The sequence below is a fragment of the Lepisma saccharinum genome, chromosome 3 (genome assembly GCF_977018435.1).
Source record: "Lepisma saccharinum chromosome 3, izLepSacc3.1, whole genome shotgun sequence".
NCBI lineage: Eukaryota > Metazoa > Arthropoda > Insecta > Zygentoma > Lepismatidae > Lepisma > Lepisma saccharinum.
Window position 1 is genome coordinate 28,125,770 of NC_139231.1, and position 27,696 is coordinate 28,153,465.

The 27,696-nt window shown below is 37.8% G+C and overlaps 1 protein-coding gene across 1 annotated transcript; it reads left to right on the forward strand.

The window, feature by feature from the left end:
* Positions 1-792: 792 nt before the first annotated feature.
* LOC145985731 (uncharacterized) lies at positions 793-27,579 on the forward strand. The gene is made up of 5 exons (XM_083119787.1): positions 793-891; positions 13,749-13,978; positions 17,114-17,321; positions 21,219-21,410; positions 27,097-27,579. The coding sequence occupies exons 2-5, from the start codon at positions 13,822-13,824 to the stop codon at positions 27,281-27,283; spliced, it is 744 nt and encodes a 247-aa protein (XP_082975913.1). The 5' UTR covers positions 793-891; positions 13,749-13,821; the 3' UTR covers positions 27,284-27,579.
* The last annotated feature ends 117 nt before the right edge of the window (positions 27,580-27,696 follow it).

The window sequence follows — 27,696 nt, forward strand, 5'->3', positions numbered from 1 at the left end:
CCTACATTTTACATTCCCAATTTCGCCTTCAAATAAACACTCAAAGAATCTGTTAATTGCATAGGAAAGGCAACCTTACTTTCGAGTAAAAGATTCCGAAGAACTTTGCGGTGGCGGAAACGCATCACCTATCCCATCTCTTCACCCCACCCCTAACAGCGGTGCTTGGAAGGGAACCAGCGAAAAAGAAAGCCCTTGCCATTGGTAACAGCCTTACTGGGATACAAGAGATCTGACCAATAAGGACGTTTGAAACCCACGTGACTGTGACCGAAAGAGCTCTCCCCCCAATTTGTGCTGGAAACAGCAAAAGAAGACGGCCGCGCCATCTACTGGCCACCGATGGAAATGCAATTTCAAAGCGCAGCGAGGTTTAAATGTAGCTTCCACTTCTATTCCCTAACTTTTCTATGGTATAGTATACAATGTCTAATTTTTTGTTCTAATTTAATTTGTCTTATATAATTCATCATATTTTCCCATATAATTATCTTAAATTAACACATAAAATAGCACAGAGAAATAAAATGCTCTCAGGTACAAGTAAACCAAAGCGTAACAAGATTTTTGGTTCTTTCGGGTATCTAAAATTATCCATTCACGGAATATGTAGTAAATTATTCAGGTACGAGGAAATTGTACTCATCAGAAAAAAATAAAACTCAGTAAAATTATATTATCAAGTTAAAATTGTAAATATTAGAATTAAACTCAATTTCTAGATAACTCTAGTTAACTATTTACAGATATTGACATCGCATGTTGATAATTTGCAGACACTTCAGTAAACAGGCGGCAACTTGTACACAGTTTGACTGCAGTTACAGTACTTGTGTTTAATTTGTGTGTTTTCGTACTAAATCTGTGGTGCTTTGATTGATTTTAACTATGGCAAGTTGATGTTAATTACTGCGTCTTTTTAGTAGTAATATTGATGAAAGATAAATTTTGGTACCAACTTCTTATGCAAATTAACTACAATTTTCTTCCTTGCACTTTCCGTCTGCTGAATATAAAATACATTTGAACTTACATTCAATATCTGTAGAAACGGAAGTGTTGAGTATAGTGTAAGCTGAATTCATTTCACTTAGGATATTACTTTATTAATAAACTGACCAGAGAAAATTGATCGATTTGAATAATGAAAAAAATAGGGTGACCAGACGTCCTCTTTTATCCGGACATGTCCTTCTTTTTAGGTGTCTGTCCGGCGTCCGGGAGGATTTTTTAGAATTTTGTAAATGTCCTCCTCTTCTGGAAAGAGCATAGCATCGACCATACGAAATGTGCTGCCTAGAGAATGCTCATCATATCACTTGAGGCTCATTAAGTATTCGAGCTATGCTAACCTAGCATCTGTGAGCTGAACACTATTACTTTCCCGACTGAGTCATTAGTAGGGGTGTGCGGGATCCTGAAAAGGCAGTACCGGATCGGTATATTATATTATATTATTATTATTTAAAAAAAAAAAATCGGTAAATTTCTCGTATCGGACAAACGGCTGAAATTTGCTAGTTCATTTAATTTGAATATTCGTACTTACGTATTCTGCATTGAGAAACATTGCTGAAGGTGGCATTTTGCTTATTTCACGGAAATATGCTCTATTTGCGACCAGTAGCGTACGCAGGATTTTATCAAGGGGGGTGTTATTTCGAAAACTTTCTACAAATTCACATTACCATTGTTTTATTATACTTTAATTATTAATAATAATAAATTAATTAATAATTATTATAATTAATTAATTATATAGTTTAATTACTACTAATAATTACTACTAATGCTGCTGCTATTTATGAAAAAAAAATAGAACAAAATTACATTTCTTTTGTTTCTTGGTTACAAAATAATTGTCTAGTCAACGGTTGTATATGATAAGTGAGACATTTTAAGTGTGAAGAAAATCCATAAAAACAAGGAAATATAGTAAATTTATTGAAATAATCAAAATATGAAACTCATCCAAGGACAAGTCTGGTCTAGTCTGACAACTTCGTGGGATATCCGGGTTCGATTCCCGGAATTAGTTGGAATTTATCCAGCCTTGTCTCCGCACCCAGCCTCATAGCAATGAGTGGGTACCTGAGAGCAACCCTGGGGGATGAAGGCTGCCGGAGCATAGTGCTGATCACATCACCTGCAAAATAGTTCGAGATCGAGAATCTTTGGGGCCCACCACACCACTACGTGTGCCTTCATGGCACGGTGCTGTATGCACGGGGGAATTTACATTAGCTTTACCTATGGAACTCGCCCAGGATGATGATGAAGCGCGAGAATACATGTTGCTAAATTCCACTGAGTCTATGTTTTCGTTGAAAAGTAAGTTTATAGACATTCCAACACATTTATCACTTCTAGGTGATTCACAAAGCACTTCTTCAACATTATTTAATGATGTGGATCTAGACTCAGCATCACTTGAGAGTTCACAAGGGGATGTGAAATCAGTACCGGGAAGAACGTTTACAATAAGGTCGGCACACTGCGACGAAGCAAGGAATTTTCACAATTCTCGCGAGAGTCACTGCGCGACTTTTTGCAAAACAAATTGCAAAATTGAACTTTGCGGCCGCTTAGATTGTGTTTGGAATGTTGTGTTTTTCTTCATGCTGCATGGGAATAATAATTCAAATTATTATTATTATTATTACTGTCGCACATCTTTGACTGTGATAAATTAGCCATTTTTAATTTTTTCTACAGCATTTTCCATAATATTTCAAAAGCTCAAGGGGGGGGGGGGTTTAAACCCGGTAACCCCCCCCTTGCGTACGCCACTGTTTGCGACATATCGAGTAAGTTTTCTTAGTTTCTTTTTGCCTTCGGTAACACGCAAAATGGCGGTCATAGTTTCACTACCGTACTCGGCATGCACCCAAAAATACCTACGTAGCCCCACAAACCATTGACGCATAGCCCCACGAACCATTTCCGGTAAGGTTAGGTTAGGTAGGGTCACGTATAGGTTACAATAGTTAAAAATTGGTTTCGAAAAAAATATGCGTAGCCCCACATGCCATTCTCGCATAGCCCCACGAACCATTGACACATAGCCCCACGAACCATTGACACATAGCCCCACAAACCATTGACACATAGGCCCACAAACCATTTGTGGAAACGTACCTTCTTCAGTTACACATGTTTGGAAACACTGATCAGGATTACGTCATCACACACAGGCTACATCCACCTGGAAGTAAATGGATGCAAGAGCTTTCGTGCATTGGTTACACATTTATATCGAGAAATAGATGATTTACCGGCAAAATTCAATGAACGATGCGAGAAAACACTTCCCCGAACTTCCACAAGTCTAAAGAAACTGCATTCGGTAAGTAATTTCTCCTGTAAATTTGAAGAAATCAGTTCGTCCGATACGACAAATTTACCAAAAAATCCCGTCCCGAAATTATTTCCAGACTTTTCGGGATCTCTAGTAGTCCGGAACCTCCAAATGGTCATTTTAAAAGTGGTTAATTCTTGATGTTTTCTGCATTGAAAGTGTCTTGACACTTCTCGGATATAGTTAGCTTTTATTTCAGAAATTTCAAGGGTGAAAAACTTAAGGAAAAATGACGTGTAAAATTAGTGATTTCCACAGCTGAAAATTTCTCGGCTTTGTCTGGGAATTGTGAATTTTTCCCGTCCCGACGAAAAAAGTTCTATCCCGCACACCCCTAGTCATTAGTTCCTATTATTCTAACTTGTTGCTTCGCAATCTGAGACTTTTAAAACATATAGTATAATCTGAGCAGTTCCTTTTCGATTGATTGATATGGCTTATTTTAATTCACTTTTTTGCCACTTTTGACTAATCGCAAAGATGAGGATGAGCTATGATATGATGATTTTCATGAAGGGACACTCACAAAAAACATCCATGCCCAGGTTGGGATTCGAACGCGGGACCTCTGGCGTTGTGGCATGGTGTGCTAACCACTCTGCCACAGAGGGCAGCCAGTTCATTTTCGAGTCATACACCCGCGATACAGAAACACGTAGTGAGAATTTTGATTATGAAGTAAGGTATAAATTTACTATCCTTCAGACACTTATAACTTCTTCGTTTCGTCAATTTTTGACATTCGTACTTACCTATCTGCTTCGTGGAACATTCCTTAAGGTGTATTGACATTTTTTTTCATCAAAGTAATTGCAATTTTTCACATTACGAGTACTTCTTTCTCGTATCTTTTCGCTTCCCTGAGACACAATATGGCACGTACACCTTCCTACATAATCGCGCGTCGTGCTTGTGTTTTGTCGATTTTCATTCGTTGTGCAGTGTTTCAACCTTCGGAACCCAAGAAATACCCATGAACAAAGCTCATCTGATTTTTTTTTTTTTCCCGCATTGTTTTATGAGGAAATTTCTAATGTTTCGTGGTGCTATCCGTGAATGGTTTTTGGGGCTATCCGTCCCGGAATCAGGGGGAAATTTAAACTAAAAAACTATTTTCGTTTGAAATTTTTGAGTCCAAATTTCCCACCGATTCCGGGCTCTGCCCCTGGGGTGGTTCACCTACCGCTACCGCAGCCCCGCAATTACTCTGACTACCCGGCTTTCTCTATAGAGTCCCTGTTAAAGGCATGTTAGAAATTGGCTGGAGTCACCTGCCCCCAAATGAGCCCCAAACTTTCAAATTTGAAGATGTCCATTTCCAGGATATGGAAAACTTGCCTGAATTTCACCACACATCCACGACACGTCATATTAGGCATATACCCACAGCCCATTCCTTCTAAAGAGTAGCTTACATTTACTGCCACATTTTCGACATTCCTTTCCTTTCTTCACGATCCCGTGTTCAATTAAATTAAAAAATCCACTGGATCTTCCACACCCAGTACGAATTTCACCACGCATCCACGATACGTCATGTTTCTAACTTTCGTTGCAAACACAGACAGTTCGAAACACTGGATATCCAATGAACATGAACAAAACACAATCACGACATGTGATGATGTACGAAGGTGTACGTGCCAAAGGCTATTGTCCGTCGGAGAATTAATTTTCAACAAAGAACATGAATTTCCCCTATCATACATTCCCACATCACACAAAACACCTTCCCAATGTTAGACAATACTACAGGAACTTATTACGGTAAGTAGTTTCTTCTGTAGAAATGAAGAAATCTGTCTGAACAATAGTAAACTAGTACCCAGCTTTTAAAGGATGGAAGAGACGAATATGAGGTAAAGTGTATGGTGGATCTCACTTTCCCTGCTGTTGAAAGAGTGCTAGAAATGTGCCTGGCATTAAAATCATATTTCTTGACCCAATCTAAACTACCTAAAATTTAAATTCGGTTTTTGGAAATAAGTTAAAGCAAAGCTTACCTATTACATTTGCATTCAGTTATGAGGATATTGCAGTCTAATATCCAAGAATTGGAAAACGAGTAACATTCTGTGCTTTAAAATATAGATATTCTTATTTTTGATTGTCATGTGTTAAATAGTAGATTAGGAGTTTGCTTTCGTTGCTTAAAGGTAAGAGGAAATTATTGAGAAAATCATCAGATATATCTGTGTGCAAAGTGTTGGTATTTTTTTAATTGGTATTTTTTTTAATATTGATTAAATTGTAAGTAATGGCGAAATGAGTATCCATTTTTTGCGGTGTCCTCTTTTCTATGTCTTTGTCCTCTTTTTCGAATGTGTGTGTCTGGTCACCCTAACATGCATGTCATTAAGGCAGCAGCTGCCTTAATACTTAGGATGACCATACGTCCCGTTTTGACCGGGACAGTCCCGTTTCAGAAGCATGTCCCGGTCATCTCGTGGATATTATTAAAATACCACTGTTTGTCCCATTTTATAAAAGTCTAGAGGTTAACTTAGAAACGAAGTCTAAATTTCAGAGACATTTCTAGCTTTAAAAAATGTTGAAATTTTTAAACTTGCATGATGGCAGCACTGTGGCAAACCAACTGGACTGCGTTTCGAGCACTTCATAATAATCAAAATGTTCCATTGTCATCGAAAACGTTCGAGCAGACAGCAGTTTAGCTACTGCTTAAGTCGCCTCGCGTCGCAGGTTGTATTGTTTTGTGTGTGTTCCGTAATTTACAGAGCAGTGCATTATCTTGTACAGTCACGGACACTTCTGCATTGTAACAATGCCATTAACTTTCAAAGTGATTGTTACAACGCAGCAGTGCCCATGACTGTACATGTAGTTTCAGTACAACAAGTATTTAAATTCCTGCATCTTGACACAAACTCAAAAGGCAAATGCTTCTGGCATTCATCAAGTTAAGCATAGGACTAACACCAAAGATTGATCAGAAGGGAGATGGAGATTATAATAATTATTAATACCTTTTGACTACGGGAGATCATATTTCATTTATTGTTTATGCTGTACCATTTATATGATCCATACTTAAATAATAATATTAATAATAATAATATGTTAATAATAACAATTTTATAATTAGGCCTAACAGATTTTTCAGGAAGGGGGGGGGGGGGGGATAAACTGATCTCTTTCAGATGTCCCGTTTTGGGGTCAAAATATTATGGTCAGTCTATTAATACTACTGGAATACACAGAAGAAAAATAATAAGTTGTATATTCTAGTTTGTCAAATGATTTTATGTGTAAGACTGATGGACGGTTTTCACATTATTTACAAGTATCTGTTTCTGGGATATAGTTTTGCACTGGTCAATAATATGAATTCCATTTTACAGAATTTGGCAATGCCCTCACCGCTTCTGCAATGTTTTTCTCACATTTTGATCCCTTTTTGTGTCTTTATATTTCATTGTTCCACAACAATTGGTGAGCATGTGTACCATAATTTGTTTGAAATTAAACAATCTGAACTTGTCCCAGATTTTTAGAAAGTAAAGGAGTGGAAGTTACCCTAGTTTAATACTGGTACATAATTTTCTGGAGCCGTTTATCCACTATACCCCCTCGAGAATTATGTTGATTTTTTTTATAATCAACAGATTTCAATGTTTTATGTTTCATAAAATTGGTTCCAGAAAACACAAATATTGGAAATATTTGATCCCAAAGTATGGCTCGTGTATGTAAAACTCTAAGGGCCAGTTTTTCAATGTCCTGTTAATCTCTCTGTTAACTAACTGCCAGTTGGAGATAACAGCCAGTCTTAAACAGCACCGGGTTTTTCAATGTGAAAGTAACTGCCAGTTAACTAAACCATGGTTCGTTCTCCGAAACAGTGTGTTGGCAATTCTGAAGCACGGAAATTACAGGAAATCAATCTGCGCGCCATCTGTTAGTATAGATTCAAACCGCGTCGACTGGCACACAGCCTGGCGTTTAAATATAGAGCTACAAGCATGCTGCGCTCGAAAGCACGTTATTGCATTTGAAACTATAGGAACAATGGCTGCGTATCCATTTTCTATGCTTACGAAATAAATTAACGAAAGACAGAACTACAAATTTGGTTTTCTTCTAATAAAGGCCAATTCCAACGTGGGAGAAATGATGTTATGAGGTGCAAGCGCAGATACTTTCTTGTAGAAGAAGCGTGAAGAACTCGAAAGTCGAGACATTAATAATACTTGTTTGTTGATATAAACACTATTATTATTATTAACATGTAAATATTGTACATTTGACTGCATGCTTTGTATCTCTCTATGCATGTTGTTGAGCGGAAAAACAACATGTTAATAGTAAGCGAGCTTTCTAAACTTCTAAAAATATGAAGGTACGAGTAAAAATAATTTTAAAATTTACAGTATTATTTATCCGAGAAGATCATTCAACAATAAAGCGTGAATTGAATGCAACACACGTAATAAATAATTGACAAGAAAAAAAAATACCCGTGACCAGGACTCGAACTCGTATTACAAAACACAACACGCTCCGAAAGGTGGTGCCGCTAACTATTACACCACATTACTGTTTGGAGATTGTCCCACCTGGTAGACCGGATATCCTGGTCACAAATTCTCTAACACAACCTTGCCAAGCGAATTCTAGCAACTACGCTGCTTAATTTCCATATTTGTATGGATGTTGGTAAGCTCTGCCAAACAAAATAAGTCTTTTTCTGTACGAATTTAAAAGTTTTATGAATCATATCTTGTTTAATCTGACAGTGAAGTTGCGAGTGTGGAACTTGCATCCCTGTTGCTTCGTAACTTCCAGTTAGGCTGGTAACTGCAAGAAGAAGTACCAGTAAAGATAATCGCCACCAGAGTTCCAGTTACGAGCTAACTGTACATTGAAAAACCAAAATTTTCACTAACTTCCAGTTACGTGCTAACATGAACATTGAAAAACCGGCCCTAAGTACTTTTGCTGATTTTTATTAGCCAAACTCATTGGTATGCACATTAAAATAGTGAAGGAACACGTCTGAATTTGCTATCAGCTCCTAACCTAACAACGTAAAATTATAGCTACCATTGTGGATTGCCATGTTGGGTGCTATATTCACTTGCACGAAGCCTTTGCGCTGTTCCTTCACAGTAATGTATCAGACATGCATTCCTTCACAATAACACATTTCTGAAAGCTAAAAACAACTGAAAATGTTCACAAACATGTATTTGGTACGGTCAATAAATAACCGGAATGAATGTTGTACGGACTTACCATTTAATACTGGTCGTTATACTCCCCTGCGTTGTTGAGGCAGGCATCCCACTGCTTCACCAGATTTTTGATGCCCCTGTCCCAGAAGTCCTGTGGCTGCTGTGAGCATCAATGGAGGACCGCCCCTGCAGTTTGTGTCCGAGGCAAAGGGGATTCCACATAGGATGCCCTTCAGTAGGCTAAAGACATGAAAGTCACACTGGAATAGGTCAGGGATGTAGGGGGGATGATCTAAGTATTCCCAACCCATTTGATCGATGATGTCCATAGTGTGTCCAGCAACGTGAGGACATGCATTGTCTTGCAGTAGGATGACACCTCGTGATAAGAAGCTGCGCCACTTGTGCCTGATTGCATCCTCGTTTTGCAAGATGTCAGAGTACAGAGTAGCATTCACTTTCTCACCCTGCTGGAGGAAGCGACCGAGAAGTGGACCACAATGATCAAAGAGAAACACAAACATCACCTTGCGAACAAAGTTGACTTGTCTGTTTTTCTTGGGTCGTGGGGACGAGGGGTGTTTCCACTCCTTGCTGTCGTGTTTACTCTTTGGCGTATATGGGCTGAGCAAGATCTCGTCCATTGCCACAATGCGCTCCAGGAAACCCTCTGTCGAGTGAGTACCGCAGGAGATGCACGAGACTCTTTCCCATCCGTGTAGCCTTTTGCTCCTCTGTGAGCATCTTTGGCACCCAGGCTGCACACACCTTCCGGTATTGAAGGTGTTCATGAACAATAGTGTATGCTGTACCATGACTAATGCCCTTCTGCTCCTACTCTTATTTTGTTAGCTCAGTAAACGGTAAAACACCATCTGACCTTATCTCATTTCTCCCGAAATAAGTGCTCTATCAATATGGTAAAGTAGACGATTTAAGGTATCTACAAGAGATCTACTGACTTGCTGTTGCAAAAATGCATATCTTTGACATTGTAAAGAATAAAAACAATAAAGGGGAGCTATTGTGAAATTGCAAGCACACTAGAAAGAAATGATGATAATAATAATCCATGGTGTAACAGCCCGTCAAGGCCAGTGCCGGCATCACTCTCACCAGAGGTGGGAAATCATCCAACCAGGTATAGGGTGACGTGTGGTCAGCATGATGAACCCCCAGATATTTCCATGCTGTAGGTTTCCATGACCAGGTTATGCTACTCATTCGTAGCTTCCCAATTTGCTCATGGTGGGTAGCCACCGGTCTCATACACAAGCTGAAATCTCAGGAAAAGATGTTGTGCTTCCCCAAGGAGAATTGATCTATATATATATATATATATATATATATATATATATATATATATATATCACTCACTCACTCACTCACTCACTCACTCACTCACTCACTCACTCACTCTCTCTCTCTCTCTCTCTCTCTCTCTCTCTCTCTCTCACTCACTCACTCACTCACTCACACGTCCCATAGTTAAAACCTAAAGCTTGCACCTTAGGCTGCACGACCACAGTGTGGAACACACTAGAAAGAATTATATGTAAAATTTTCATGGATTCTAAATTTTGTTTCTGAAATTTCCAACAAGAAATTCCAAACTTGTATGTCAATAATATTAAAGCACTTAGCACTTTCATACAACCTTTGTCCAGAAAGTTTCAAGACTGGTAAAATAACTACAAAAATATTGTACTCACCAATTATTTGTCCTGGGTATTACCTTCAAAGTAGGGATGGCCAAATCTGGATGGTAAAAAAGGAGAATCCAGATTGCCTCCGAAATCTGGATTCCAGATATTTTTGGCCATCCCTACTTCAACGTAGTCCCCTCTGGAATTGACACACATCTGCCAACGGTTCTGCAGGTTCTGGTAGCAAGTAGAGAATGCCTCTTATGGGATGCTGTGTAGCTCAACTGTTGTAGTCGCCTGGATAGTTTCTATGCCAAGTCCCCTTTAGTGCCCTTTTCAACTGTGGAAAGAGGAACGTATCACACAGAGACATATCAGGGGAGTATGGAGGGTGTGGACGAGCTGTAATTTTATGTTTTGCCATAATTTCATGGACAAACACTGCGGCGTGTGGTTGTGTGTTGTCATGCAAAGGAAACCATTGTTCTGAAGCCCATAGGTCAGGTCATTGGAGAAATCAATCAACAATATTTTGTTTTTCGATGTTTGCCTCATGATCTTTTTTTATGCTGGCAACCCGGAACCTCGCCATTCAGTGCTTTGTTACTTTTTTCCTGGGTTTAATTAATAACACCATGTTTCATCCTCGGCAATGCTGTGCCACACAAAGGTGTTATCGCTTTCAGCCCTTTGCAACAGCTCTGCAGGCACTGATGCTCGGTGTTCCTTCTGCTCTTTTGTGAGCGAGTGAGGGACAATTTGTGAGTTCAGTTTCCTTTTCCCTAAATCATACTGTAAAATCTCATGGCATGTCATCTTGCTGATACCCAATTCATCGGCTAGCATGGTCCTCACGTAGTCTGTTCCTTATGTGCTCTACATTGTCATCAGTATGGGTTGTTGATGGCCACACGGAGCGAGGCTCATCTTCCACCGACTCCCTGCCATTCACAAAACTCTTGTGCCACTCAAACACTCGTGCAGTTGACATCAACTGCTCACTATTCACCTGCTGGATAAGATTCCAAGTTTACGTGGCTGTCTTTCCTAAATTCACACAAAACTTTATGTTCGCACGAAGCTTGATTTCCACATCAGTGTCCCATCATCACCAAGAACACAATACTACTGAAGCGAAGACACACTGTGTTACTATGTGCTGTCCTATCTCATGGAAATTCTTTCAAGGAGAGAGAGCTGCAATGAACTGTACTGATTTCTAATTAATTCTAATTCTGCATCCAATTATAGCCTCTGTCTTGAATCTTTCTGGACAAAGGTTGTATGTTGTGTATCAGTGTGGATAAAAATCAGGATTTTTATTTAAGAAATCATTTTTTGATGATTTTTTTAATTTAAATTATTTTTTTAAAAAACACTTAAAATTGCTTGTGTGGTTTTTGGCACCATACATATATATTTTTTTATATATAGAAAGGCTTTTCCTGGTAAACGACCTTGTAAAATATTTGAACAGTTTGATTCAATTAACGAATTTTATGTAAATATAAATTTTTCTGTTTCTAGTATATGTGAGTTTACTATGAAAATGTTTGTTGGGTGTGTTAATGAAACTATAATAGTTTAAGTACCTTTTCTTCTAGTGAAAATATAACATTCTGCATGTACTATATAATTGTAACTTAAAAATATTTTTATAGTCTTTGTAGCTGAATTTTGGAGATTTTTTAATGATAGTTTGCAAAATATCATTTGTCATGTTTTTTTACAGTTTAATGATAATGACACTATTTACTTTTTAACATGATTAGTATTTTGTATATTATTCTACACAAAATGTTTCCTTTTTTTGCCTCTAAAATTATCGAATTTTAAATCAAGATAAATTTAAGGGTGTTTACTGTTTACATATTACATTTCCTTTCGTATGAGCTTCACCCCATCAGTACATGTATTTTCCTTCCTTTCTTTTTCTTTCTTAGAGCCTAAGATGATTAAGAGATTAATGTAATTCACCAAAAGTGATTCTGATACCTACAAAATCCTTATGTACATTACTGTATTCTATAAATTATTTTATTCAAGCAATTTAAATCTGTGGATTTTTTAAAAAAAATCACCTGATTTAAATCAGCTTGATTTAATCAATCCTTCTTGTCGTGTATAGATTCATTATTGAAACACAAACAAATAAATATTTTGTTTTACAAATCAAGTTTTCTCAGAATCCTGAGTATTATTTTCTCAAATAGCAGATGCTTCTCAATCATGGACATTTTTATGTTACACATCAATACCAATTATAGAGAAATTCCACTGTATAAATAATGTTCTTTACAGCATGTAGTGTAAAAGTGTATTTGACAGTATTTCCACATTAAGAAATATTGTGCACATGATAGGACAGGAAAGAAAGTGTGGAAAAGTTAAGGCAACCAAACCTGTCATAACCTGAACAAATATTCTATTCATTAGGTCCTCTACTAAAGCTCTTTTCAGTTCTTACGGTGGGCGCTCTAGAAGCTGGCAGGGGAAGTGCGGAGTGGGGATTACGCAACAGACCAACCAGACAACAGAAGTGGCGCAGAGAGACACGACGCGGCCGGAAAAAGTACTACGTGAAACTCATTCTACTGGCCGCTACGCTTCTTATCGTGCTGGATTGGTCGTGTCCCCGCTCCCCACTTCCCCTGCCAGCTTCTAGAATGCCCGCCATAAGAACTGAAAAGAGCTATAGTTGAACATCGTCAACACTTTCATAACATAAGATCATTATACATGGAGTACAAGGGTTGGATAAAAAGTAATGGCAACACTGGTATAATTGGTACTTGACTGTATTGGCAGAGGAGCACGTGTTACATTCCTTCAAAGTAATCACCCCTCATCTCTACGACCTTCTGTCACACGTATGGAAGGCGTCGTACACCGTCAGCGCGTCCATCTCTGTCGATGTCCCGCAGTGACCGCCCTATAGCACGTATGATGGCTTCGCGCGTGTCGTAGTGCTTCCCGCCCAGTGGTTCCTTCATTTTGACAAAACGGTCGTAATCACACGGTCTCATACCGGTGAATACGGCGGATGTTCCAGTACCTCCCACTACCAGTTATGCAGGAGCACCGTCACATTGTTCGCAGTGTGACACCTTGCATTGTCAAGCAGGATGATGGGACACCGTGCCGTCGCTTCCTTCTTAATGCGAGACGAAGGTGGTGTTGCAAGAAGGTGCAGAAGTAGGCTGCGTTGACCGTCTGCCTGAGAGACGTTGTTCTTCTTGCCTAAACATATTGTTAGGGCGCTTGCACTCTCGTCCTCTGCTTCAGAGCACTGCTGTTTTTGACTGAATAACATACAATCGCTCCCACTCACTATACTTCCTCGTCTGACATTCCTTTATCAGCCACGAAACGCTTGTGGCGCTGTGACTCACCCCTTTCACGGGACAGTAGTGTTGCCATTACTTTTTATCCAACCCTTGTATTTTCTTATTTCTTCATGGTGTGTTTTTGTTGACAATAGTTAAGACAATATTTCTACTGCATGCCAGTGACATATTGTTTTTATAATTTTCATGCATTTTCTTTCAGTGAATTTGATTGCTGATTGTGTGCATATTCTGGAAGAAGTATCATATTGAAGGTTGCATCCTGTTTGAGCAGAATGGCACAAACATTAAATAATTCTGAGAAGCCACCCGGTGTCAATCCTGAAGTAAGAAAAGTCAATCAGGCAGCGTTGCTTAAGATGGAAACTCTTTTGAACAGCATTACCCTAAAGAAAGCAACAGAAGTTCATTTCAAAGCCAAAGTGATTGAAAGTAAGTGTTGCATGATATTAAATATGAGAAATTCACCAACATCAAGGACTAATTAATCTGTATTCAATGTTAACCAATAATGGTTTATGATTTTTAAAAGTTGATAACTTGACTCATTTGATGTTTCTATTCATAGCCTATAAATAGAATTTATATATTTTCTGATTAATATTAATGTGCATTATTGGACTTATGCATACTAAAATTCAGTTTTCTTTTGGGGGAGGGGGAGCAGCTGACAAATTTTCCATCACAACCATACTGGTGGTGATGTGATCAGATTGTGACCACAGTTGACCCCTCCTTTCCAGAGTTGACCCCAACTAACCATTGCTTGGAGGCTGGGTGAATTCCAGAGCCAGAAAAAATCCACCCCTAGTCCACTGTAGCTTTCCAAATTAACTATAGGGGCTATCCACTGGAAGGAAGGTCTTCACACATACACCATAGTTTTAGCACGACTATTTCCAGTTCATAGGCTCACAATATGTCGCTAAAGGGAGTTAAGATGGAATGGAACGAATGGGAGTACGGCAGTAGTATGTAAACTGAGATCGGGGCTAAATAATCTTTCACAAATATCTCTTCATCCATTTCCTCAAGGTCTGAGGCACTGAAATTATTGGGTGGAAGCTGTTAGGTGTGAAAATTGGAAGCTGACAAGCAGCAGTAGACTTTGCAGTAATCACTTAATTGCAGAGAGGTGAAATCACTGAAAGCTCGATTTTCTCCTTCTGCTTTAGGAATAAGATAAAGCAAAATTGTTACTTGTAATTTTAAATTTAATATATATATATATATATATATATGTGTGTGTGTGTGTGTGTGTGTGTGTATATATACACACACACAAGAAGAGAGGGAGTTCACCTTGGAATGGTGCGGTTTACGATCGTAAGAGGGGAACGCTGGAGGGGAAATTTCACCTTCCACGCAGGATAGGAGGGCATACAGTCCATGTGTTCTACCCAACACTGACGGAAGTCACTAGGGGACTTTAATGGGTCTTCGATTTTTATTTGTTTTAGTTGTGGTTTTTATTTTTAACATAGGGAATTTTTAACCACCGTAGACTTCCATCGGAGTTTTTATGCTGTCACCGTAAGTTTTTTTACCTTTTCTATCCTCAACCTGAATCCTCAACTTACGATTTAACAACGCGATACCATGTTTGGCACCTAAAGTTTTTTATTTTATTACCTGATGAAGGGAGTAGTACAGACTTCCGAAACGTCGTTCTGAAACATTCCTACTCACTCACGTAAGTTATTTATATATTTTTATTTGAATTCTTTGAAATTATACTGAACTGCAGTAACAAACTTTTTACAGACTTTTTGAGGAAAAAAAATCTCATGACTTTGTTGTGCTGATGGTAATAAAAGTACTCTCTCATAATGATCTGGAATGGCAAACAAATATTTATCAGCAATTATCGTAACTGGTTCCAGATGTTTCATCTAGGGTAGTTTCTAGTTCAATAACTTTGTTCTATATACCCCCTGCTTCGCAATATTGAATAACAATGGGAAACACCTTGTTCCATCAGTATAAACCCCAATGCAAGAAATAAATTCCACTCAGGCACTGAACAGTGACATCATCAGAATGTGTTTTCTCTCGTGGGTTTTGCTACATTATCTTGGGAACTATTGGGGCTCCAATGATTATATTATATCATTTTATAGTTCTTGTTCTGCTCTACAAAATGAGACTATAGAATTTTATGTAGCTGCTCAAGAAGGATGAAAATCATTTATTTCTCTGTCCAAATTTTTAACAAAACATGAAAGAAAAGGTAGAAAAAAGGTGCTGAAGCATGAAAGAGGGGGTAAAAGGAGGATATATGTGCTAATCTCACGAAAAGGTGCAACAAAGTGTGTTTATTTTACTTGATTTCATGTCCGAAAATACATATCTAAAACAATCTGTATGAAAACAGCTATATTTTTGGAAAAGTGCTGACCTTAAAATCCGTTCCCTAGTAATGACTGAATCAAAGTAAATTTTACTATTGAGTTTGGGAGTGTAGTCCATAGACTTGTAACTTGCATGATTTCTCTTTGTTTAACTGAAACATATATTTTCCTAATTAATATTATGTGACGCTCAAAATGTAGGACATTTATGATATTTTTCAAATTCCTCCCGGACGCCGGATATAAGGCTAAAATGTAGGACTTGTCCAAGAAAAACCGGACGTCTGGTAACCCTAGTTAAGTTACACGTTACGTTCTCAAAGAACATATGAACTGTAATAAGAGCTTCCCCGGTGGCACAGTGGTAGCATCGTGGCCTTGTAATCAAGGGGTCCCGGGTTACAAATTCAATTACAATTTCTTCTTCTAATTGTGCCTGTATCAAGATGTAATGCCAACATTGTAATTCATGTGTGAACACTCATGGCATCCCATTATCATTCTGTAAATTTTTTAAATTTCCATGCGGTTAAAAAGCCTGCGCTTTAAAACTCTTAATCAATCAAAAAGAAAACCTACTTTTGAAGATTTTCCAATACTTCTATTGCATTGAAAATCGAGTATGTCATATCTTCTTTATGTGTGTGTGTATATGAACAAAAAATAGACAACTTAAATATCATCTCTCATATTTTTTAAATGATATGTTAGATATAGATTACACTGGGACAAGTGGAATCAGAGCCATCCTCAAGAGGTTATTCAAAAGCCACACATCTGGTCTATACATTATAGATACTTAGAATGAGGGAAAATGTACAATGGGGAAATTTTTATAACATCTTGCTATGTTGGGGCCACCAAGATTGAATGTATAATGCAGGGAAATGGAAAATTGATATGCCACTGTATTAGCAAAATGAGAGAAATATAATTCAGCATCTGTTTTAAAAATTAATCATTTCATAGTAAATTGGTGAATTTCATTAATAAATGTGTGGCCATGTGTTGTCTGAAAAATAAATTGCAAGCCAGACTTTGCTTGGCTCTTGATTATTGCAAGTTTAGTGGAACCTTTATTGTACATTTGTCAGAGGACTGGCCAAATACTAACAATAATGCAGGTAAAGATAAAATCAGGAAATTAAGTTGTGGTTCCACTGTAACTGTTTAATATATTTTTGAAACATTTTAATGTACTTAATTCTTAATTTAGATCAAAACAGTAAAGAAATAGGCCCGGATGATGATGAGGTAATTTCCACATTGCTGGAAAAAGATGAGCCACTGTTTCTGGAACAGAAGACCATTATTAAGAGGCTCCAACAAGTATCAATCATGAATCAATTTCTGAATGGAACTCTAAACATCCCTCCTCCTCCTCCACAGGATGGAGGCACTGATATCTTCAGTAATTTTTATGAGTAAGTAGTATATGATATGATATCCACAGTGATGGAAATTAGCATAAAGGCACTAGTGTGTTGTGGGAAAACAAGGTTATTTATTGTTTCCTATGCATGTTGCTACCTTAGCTTTGGTAGAAATTCGATACAATTTACAGACAAGTCATATCAAATTAATTTTTGTCATTTTTCGTGGGAAACACCACATGAAAACTGAAAAACACTCTTTTAAGTGTGGAAATTGTTATAAAGGCACCCTTGTATTTTAACAAAATAAACGAAAAATTATCAGAAAACATTCCACAACAAAGTTCTAGTATTTAGTGGAACCAGCATTATTCTTAATAACCTTGAAAATTCTCTTAGGCATGGACTGGATGAGGGTGTGTATGTCTTCCTCTGAGATTGCTGTCCACTCTGACAAATCACATATTTCAGCTCAGCTACAGTCTTAAACTGCCATCCATTGCGATGCACACGCCTTGCTAGGATCCCCCATAGATTCTCAATTGGGTTTAAATCTTGACTTCCTGCTGGCAACTCAGAACTTTTATTCCTTTCTCCTGAAACCACTGTCTCGAGTTAGCAGACATGTGATTGGCAGCGTTATCTTGTTGAAAACTTAGATTATCATAACTTAGATTATCATCACCAAATTCTTCGTACATCCTATTCAACTCAGCCTCGAGCATCTTCAAGTAGACATCCGAATTCATCATGGTGTGCCACTATGCTGTGTTTGATGTACCTGTGGTGCAGAATGCTGCTCATATCATAATGCTTGCACCACCAAAATTTCTACTCATCCGAACTTGGGTCTTCTTTATGGACATTGTGCCAATAACACTGAAAGCCATCTGGTCCATCCAAATAAAACTTCTTGTTATCGCTGAAAATCACTCGATTGCATTCTGAGGTTCACGACATGTGTTCTTCAGCAAATGCCATTCTAGACTTCTTATGGGATTCACTTAAAGGTGATTTTCTCTAAGCGATTTTCTGAGTAGTTTCTTGAATGCGTATCATGCCGAATCCGGGACCCTGGGTGCCATAGTCCGATAGTCGAATCATTTCATAAAAAGGGCCCGAGTATGAAAGAAGCTGGAAAGAGCTTCTTTCAAGCAAATGACACCTGCGATCTTCAGCGGATGTAAATATCCGGTGATACAAATTCTTCCGGAATCGCAGGAAAGATAATGCAAACACAGCTTCACGCTGAAAGCACTGTTATTGAGAGACTCGGTTTCTCAACGGCCGAAAGTTCGAATTTCATTTAAATAGCTCGAGAGAATATTTCTCCCCCCAGTAGGTATCTGAAATCTATTGCGTGCACAGTCGGTTCCTCGGAATTATACAAACAGTTGAACTAAGAAAGTTATGACGTGAATAATTGTTGCCTCCGGCTTATAGTCAGATTATTGACCGGCGCTAAAGGAGTTACAGTGAGGAGTAGTACGCTATCGGAAAGGAGTTATATTTCAGGAGAGTTCATCCGAGTTTCATCAACGAACCAGCGAGTCGATCATCACTTCAAGTTCTACAGGGAATGAACATTCCTCTATCCTTGTCTTTCATTCTCTCACACCCCTGCCAGACCAGTCAATTGAAGTGTTTAAATTTAATCGTGAGTGTTGTTCTTATTTCACGGGGCAAGCCCCTTATGTGGTAGTGTTGACGTTGCTTCTCAGAGCTATAACCCCCTCTTACGATACACCACTCGCAGCCAATTAACATCGAATATCAGGCTTTCAGATAGCCTATCTACGATCCCTTAATCTAAACAAACGGGTGTTTGTACGAATTCAAGGTTATTGTCTCCTGCCAGAATTTGTCGCTCTTGTCTGGCAGTGACTGGAACATGCATATCTGCTTTGATTTGAGAGGAAAATTACCATATTTTCCATATTGTTCATACTGTGCACCCAGTTTGATAAAATTGTCAACAATTCAACTTGAACACTTTAATTTATTAGCGATTTGATGATCAAAGAGTCCCATCTCCTTGTAAGCAGTAATACTTGCTTTCTTGTCACCTGACAGATGTGTTTCACGAGGCATGTTGCACCAGCTACTACCTGATGCTTGCACACACTTCTCTTCCACTAGCAACGTCAACACAGCAGCTACACCAGCAGTGGTGTTGCCTTTATAGCAATTTCCACCCCGACAGAGTTTTGTTGGTTCTTATGCAGTGCAGCCACCTACACGCTGACACATTTAGTGTGATATGCTGTTCCTCATAATTGTACGCAAAACACGTCACTAATATGGTAGAAACATTCCTATGAATGAATACTAAGTTCCAGTACTATATTCATCCATACATATACACAAACAAATATTTAATCAGATTGTAGTTAAAGTGGGAGTGCTAAAATTGTCTCTTGTGTAATACTTCCACTTTGAAGACAAACTTCAACAACCAGATACACACATTTTAATTAGGGCTGATCCTATACCAATGTCTTGGCTCAAATTTAATCACCAATTGTGACTGATAACTTTCCAGTGTCTTGAATGTCTCACAGAATTTGCAGAAATGTCACACGTCACTTTCACAGAATGTAAATATGGAAATTTTGCCTTATGCATATTTTTCATTACTTTTTCAATAGCATTGCAGAGACAGATATATTTTGCAATTGAATGATTATCCCATGTGAAATTATTAATATTTTGAAGCAAAACTCTGGTAAATTGCTATGATCTAGATTAGTATATTAAAAGTAATACTAGACTACTTTGAATTTACAATTTTCAAGTAAGAGTATTAGCAGTGGTATTGGTATCAGCGCTAATTGTAATTTGGCAAACTTTACATCCATTATTTTTAAAATTATTAGATGTAACATATGCAGGATGTAGCTGTACAAGACCGAAAAACTTTTTCTGCATGTAACCTATATGAAGGTGAGCAACTCTTACTGTTTTGTTGATTGACCCCTCAAACAATGGCATTTTCTATCCTGTGGCCATGCAACCATGCAGTATGATTCATGATTGCCACTGACATTTATTTTTATCTTAGAAACTATACTCCACGTGATATTACATATAATACCAGTGTCATATGCGCCAGCAGGCTAAAATCATGCAACTTTTTTTTTTCCATTACACAAGGGCTTTGTATTTTTGGCCGTTCACATTCACACTTCAGAGGGTGTACTAAATTTTTTGTATTTTCCAGTTGGAAATCCATGTCAGTGACAACCATGATGAACAGAATAAAAAAAAGCAAGTCCCAGCAAACAAAAGATCACTAAGAAAAGTTGTTCACCTGGATATCCTGTAGATGCTGTGAAATTATGTACATGTCACATTATGCATGTGTCACATAAAGGTATTCAGAAATGAATACAAAGTTTTTCACAGATAAATAATGCATTTTCTTAGGTTTTGTAGACTAGCAGATCTCTGGTGACCAGATTTTCATTTTCCATGTAGAAGGGAAATCTCCTTATTTTCTCTCTTAAGTGAATATATTTTTTTTCATTTTGCAAGAATTTTTTCTTCATGAGTGTAGTATCAGTTCAATAAATCCTACAAAGTGAATGTTGCAATGTGGTTGGCAAGTGAAGTGCTACAGTAAGTTAAAACATGCACTTGTTGTTACTTCCACCTCTCCCCTCCCATCTCCACCTGTGCTGGAGATTCAGACTATAACGGTACAGGGATACCACAGGTCGAACAGTTCTTTAAGTCGCAGCAGCTGCTGATTTGCAAACTGCCTTTAAAACATCATCTGTAAATATAATGCACAAGTATAAGGACTTCTGGATATACCCTGTAACAAAGGAACTGTGCTTTCTACATGAGAGTCCCTTCTGCACAACTTAAAGATTAAATCATTTCTATTCCACAGTCGCAAAACATGTGAGATTTTGTGTACATCATTTTTTCTTTTCTTGTCAACAGGCAATTAACAAAATACATGGAGGACCTCCTGAAATGGAATATGGTTAGTACTCAAAACATAAATAAATATGATTTGCTTCACAGTGAAATTCTAATGAAGAGGCAGGAAGTATTAAAAAGACAAATTGCTCTTAAAGAAAATTTATCAACCAAGAAGGCAGAAGAGAGCCACTTTCCTCCAGAGTATCTTAAGTAAGTGCTTTGTTTACTACTTATATTTTAGTTACATGAGATTTACATGTAGTTTTTCATGTCCATCGTAAAAAGAAGAAAAATATATATGGAAAAACTTAATTAGGGCCGAGTCAGTAGCACCGTGCCAGGTTCAACTAATATCAGTGGTATTGGATGCAATTAAACTGCTCATATACGGTAATCCAAATTTAATTCTAATTATGCCTTACTTGGTGGGCTTCGGGCAGTTGCTCAAATTTCTTATGAGGTAAGTTTAGTTTTGATTTTGTTATCTTTTATTTTTTTTAATTGGTGGTTATAATTTACTTTTATTTAAAATTTTTCAATGTTAATCCAGAGTTATGGTTTAAAGCAAACTTATATTGCTAATATAAATACATAGGATTGAACCAATACTTTTCTTTAGGTCTCTAGATTTTCATATTTTGTAGGATCTGCAAACAATGCAATCTGAATATACTGGAAATTTTTGCACCGGTATTGTGACAAAAGTAGATTTCACAAGATATACGAACAGTTCTGTTGTTTTGGTAGTTGAATGTATGAACCTATGAATATTTTAGATCAAAACGTATGTTTTAGTTGCAAAGGAATATTTGCATGTATGTGTCTTGAAATTTATAAATATTCTGAACAAACAACTTTAAATGGTTAATTTTCGAGCAATTGGTAAGTATTGAATCAAATTACCCCTGCATGTTCTAGAGTTGATTGCATTCAGTTTAAGGCAAAACGAGACTTCCAAAGTTGCGAGGCTAGAGTTACGTTCAAAACACACACTGCCATGTTAATACGATACTACTTAGAGCTCGATTGCTGTCTTCTTGTTTTAAGTCCACTTTATGTAGTGTATGGCTAATCAGGACTGGACCTACAGTTTGAAGTGGGATCCGAACCACTATGCGACTCCACCGGGTATCGAACCTGGAACCCCTTGATTACAAAAAGCACACTGCTCCTCATACCACTGCTCCATAGCAACTGAAATGGCATTGTCTACACAACATTGCCAAATTTAACAATGACCTTGTACTACGTGACTCAAAAATCTCCCACTTCAGCGTGCCACCCTGTACCATAAGCGTTTTTTCTTAACTGGCTAAATGCTTGTTAACTTTTGCTTTAAACTAATAGTGCTTATTCAGTACAATATGTGTGTTTTTAATTAGTTTAAAGCAAGACTCAATAAGTAAAGTGAAATGTAATTTTAAGCAAAAATTTGATTGATTTGGCTTAATTACAATTTAATACTTAGAAACTAATATTTTAAAATTATTTTGAACATTTTATTTTGATAAAACTTTCAGGTAATTTCAACATTGGTATTGCTGCAAGGTGGTATTGGCTCAGCCCTAATAGTAACATATTTACGTATTGTGCGAGTTACTCACTGTATAATATAATCTATACAAAATTTGCATAAAATAGTCTTACTTACATGAGTGAGTATAGAATTTCGAAACTACTTTTCGGGGTTCGACTGCCCCCTTCCGCAGGTTCTTTTTCCTCTAGGCACAAATCATTTTATGCTGCGTCAAGAGTGTTAAAAGGATTAGGTTAAAAGGTTTGGTTAAAAATCACTTGTTAAAAACAGGTCACAGTTTCTTTAAAAAAAACAGTTAAAAATCCTTCTTTAAGGTGTTCCCCATTCTCCATAAGACCTCTTTTCCCGGGATCCTATTAAATTGACTAAACAGACTGCTTGGTCTCTTTGATTTGTGCCTAGAGGAAAAAGAACCTGAGGAAGGGGGTAGTCGAACCCCAAAACATAGTTTCGAAATTCTATACTCACTCATGTAAGTAAGACTATTTTATGCAAATTTTGTATAGATTATACCTAATAGTAAATACGGAGAAACTAGTACTCACTTTTATCTGCAAAGCTGTTTTTTTTTTTTTTCGATTAATTTCAGTGGCCACTGCCAACATCCTCGTTGGAACTTGCTGTACTGTTGCTTGGTGTGCGTCTTTTGTTTGTAGTTCTCTGGCTGCCGCTAGGTGCGCTGTTGTTAACTGTGCGTCTCGGTCTGTGTCGTCTGCTACTTCCGGGCTATAACTGTTGTAGTAGGGGAATCCAAGTGTGGTGCGCTTGCCCGCTATCGATGTTTAGCTCGTGCGGGAAGTGCATTATCGTGTGCGTTTCCTTGATTTTGGTGTCTACGAGCATGTGGGCAGTGTATTTGACTTGAACCTTTTGAATTTTATGGCTATTGTATTTGATATGTTTAGCAAGACAAGTGGGTTGGGCTTTTTTCGCATCATTTAGATGCTGTTGGATTCTTTCATTGACAGATCTGATGGACCTGCCGATGTAATGTGGCTTGCATTCACACTCAGCATCATATACACCTGGGTTATCAAAGGGGGAGAGGAAGTACCATTTGTGTTTGTTCAGTTTATCAGCTATTTTGGAATTGGGTTTGTGCGCTACTTTGATGCTATATGGGAGAAGGTCTTTGGATATGCGGTTGGAAGTGGTGGGATGGTAGGGAAGGCAAACCATTTATATTGGCCGCTGGAGGTTGATTGTGGCTGGGTTGTTTGCGGATGGGTTGATTGTGGTTGGTTAGGGTGTCTGACCTATATTTCTGCTTTACTGTACCAAGTGTAAAGTTGTGATTCAGTGTAGCCATGTTTCAGGGCTATTTCAGTGATGGTGGCTGTCTCCTCTAGTAGATCCTCTTCTCTGCAACAGTAGGAGAAGGCTCTTCGATAAAAGTTCAGCCACACATTGGCTTTGTATGTACTGGTTGCCTGCATCCGGTTTTCTGTAGACAGTGGTTGTGAATTTGTTAAGTGCACGGCTGATGGTGATGTCCAGGAACTTGATTTTACCATGTTTTTCTTGTTCTATGGTGAAGTTGAGCCTGGGGTGGATGCTATTTAGCTTGTTCACTAGAAGGTTGAGTTCTTCTGTCTTTTTTGTATAGGACTTTTGTGTCGTCCGCGTACCTTCCATATCGGATGTATTGTAATTCTGGAGTGTGGAGTATCTCTTTTTCAGCCAGGTGCATGACGATGTTGGCTAAAGGAGCTGATAGCGGATTGCCCATTGCAAGGCCCTCGGATTGATTGTAGAATTTACCCTCAAACTGAAAGTAATTGTGTTTTAGACAAATTTCCAATAGCCTGGTTATCTCTTGTACCTCTAGAGCAGGGATTCTGTTTGTTGTCAGCCATCTTTCAACTGAACTCAGCACTAGGTCTATGGCGATTGAACTGTACATCTCGACTATGTCAATGCTAGCTAATTTTGCACTGTCAGCTTGCACTATTGAAGTCACCAGATTTTTAGCATCGGCACTGTTGCGGAACACATATGTTGGTTTGTGGTTGAATTGAGATATTTTGTTTTTTAGCCAGTTTGTTAGGTGGACGGTGGGGTAATTGAAGCCAGCTATTATAAGGTGCATGGGGATTCCAGGTTTATGAGTTTTGGGAATGCCATAGGCAATGGCAGGTGAAGGGTGGGGGGTTGAAAAGGAATTTGTGGTCTTGTTCACTGAGTATGACACTAAATTTCACTGCATTTTTCACAATTCTATTGTACCTGTCTGTGGGGTCCTTTTTGTCTATTGCTTTTGTAGAGTAATTGCCCTTGTGCATGATTACAAACTGGTTCGTTTTGTCAGATTTTAGACACCAAACTGTCCTTGCTGGAAATGCTGCTGAAATACCCTTTGCGCTGCAGTCACACTATCACCATTCTTATAAAAAGCTTTCACAGCGAAAGCACACTCTGAACCATTCCAATGCTGCATCATTACTAAATGGCAAAGCCTCCTCAATGATGTAGCATCGGTCCCGAACAAATGCCGGCGCTACAATGTTGCCAATCCCACATTCAAATTTTGCCGTTTCTCTGCGCCATCCTGTACTAGTAGCGGACTCCATACTTGAGAGCCAGAAAACAGGGGCATTGGACTTGATGTGCAGAGCATGCATCATCCCATGAAGGGTCCTGGCCCTCTTGCATCACAGTGTTTATTACACACTCATCAGTGGACTATGTCAATACAATTAGAAATTACATATTGTTGTAATCACATCTTTACCAGGGATCTGAGGTCACAGGGATGCTTCAATAACACATTTATGTAGAGCTTAATTATACTTGTGAGTTGAACCTGCTCCGACTAAGAGAAAGGAGATATGGAAGATTGAATTTAAGGTTATTTACGCTTGTTCATACCTGGCAGGCGAATGATGTTCTTGTCCAGATGCTTCTAGCAGACCGAATCGTGACTGATGGCAAGGTTCGATACTGTGACCCTTGCCTCACTATTCTGAGCAATCCCACGCAAATTGCTGCATGCTTATGCAGCCGTAAACTTCGTACACCGTCCTCGTAGTTTAGTTCGTTGTATTTTGTACTAGTAATATAAGAGTAATGAGAGCCACCTCTGGGGGAGAGCTTGCTTTTATAATCTTTTGCTTCGAAAGGTTATTACACCTTTCAAACATGCTGGATCATGTTAGATCCACGTATTTGCCTCTCAGTCATTGCTTGGAGGAATTTACGAAGTTTGCACATTCTTGAGATTGCTCGTTGGTCGGACAATTCCAGTGAATAAACAAGCGTAAAATAATCTCTTGACGAGGTTTTCTCGTATTTTTAATCACCATATCTCTACAATATAGATGCGGAATCACACACACACATCTCTTTTCAGTTGAAAGTAATATTTTGAGAAATTTACAACAGTTGCTTGAGTGATTAGTACTCTTGTAGTACCAAATTGGATTTCTAATATGAAAGAAAATATAAAAAGCTTGGCTGCGTAGTCTGCCAAGCAATATTTCATCAGGTTATATTTTGAATAGTGAAAGGGTAAAACTACATAGAAGGAATTTTGCTGCAAGATAAAACTGGGTAAACTTGCCACTAATTTTCACAAAATATACCCAAATATTTTAGAACCAAAGATTAAAAATGCCGCATGAATTGCTTCATTCTTTCCATGATAATTATGTGAAAGTACCAGTACGGTGGCCACTGAAGTTACCGAGTTCAAATCCCATTGTGAGTGTCCCTTCATCAATTTTATCCAATCACTCATCCTTATCACGGTGATTAGTCAAAAGTGGCGTAGTGGTAGCGTCATAGTGGTTCGATCCCACTTTAAACTGTAGGTCCAGTCCCGATTATCCTTACTGTGCATAAAGTGGATTTAAAACACACCAAATCAAACCAAACCAAAAGTGGCAGAAAAGCAACACTAAATATCAAAATGATTGATTGATTTGCTTTATTTTACTTCGCTTCTTGTTCCACTTTTTGGCTAATTTGCAAAGATGGGGATGTGTGATATGATGAAATTAATAAATGTACACTCGTAAACATCCATGCCCAGGCCAGGATTCGAATCCTGGTATCGTAGCATGACGTGCTAACCACTCTGCCACGGGGGCCGGTGCTAAATATAAAAAATATGAATATGAGAAAGTAGCTTCAAGAATTAAGTAAACTTGCAAAATTATAAATATACTTTGAGTAGAGTCTGCCAATACATTCTCAAAAACAATATCAATAACATAGTGCATGTAAAAAGTGTTGTAGGGCCTGTATAATTTTTGTATAATAACCAAATTTAAGAACTTGAAAACAACCCTTATGCATGTAAAAGTAACCCTTACATGATTCTTTAGTATTTTTTTAACTACTATTTTGATTTGCTTGCAGACTAAAAGAGCTACTTACAACAAAAATAGAGAAGATAAATCTTATGAAGATGCTCATTATCAACCTGATTGTTGGAAGCAGAATAAATCTACTTAAACAATCACATTATGCCAGTTTCCTTGTGAAACATGGCAAATGTCTGAATATGGATTATTATCAAGAAGTTCTTTCTTCTGATGAAGAATAATTATTGTATATATATCAGATGTACACAGTATAAATACTATGAAGAGAGAAATCAAATTGCTGTGCATGAACAAATGTTGTGCACACTGAAAAATAGACTTATCTTGTTGAAACACATTTCCCAAATTTCTTGAGTCAGTTTCATCAAATTATATAAATATTGTGTGTTGAAAATGCCCAATGTCGATGAACATCACACACTTGGCATTCTTTGTTTTAAATATGTTTATGAATTCAGATCTGTGTTTTGATACTAATTCCATTTTATCATTGATATTTTAATAAATAAAATGCATACTTAAATTATTTTGTGAGATTTTTTAGACCATGTGGTGTAATGCAAGAACATCTATTGAGGTTTTACTTCTGGATATGGTTAAATATTTGGGGTAGTGTTTGGGAAGTAACATTTGA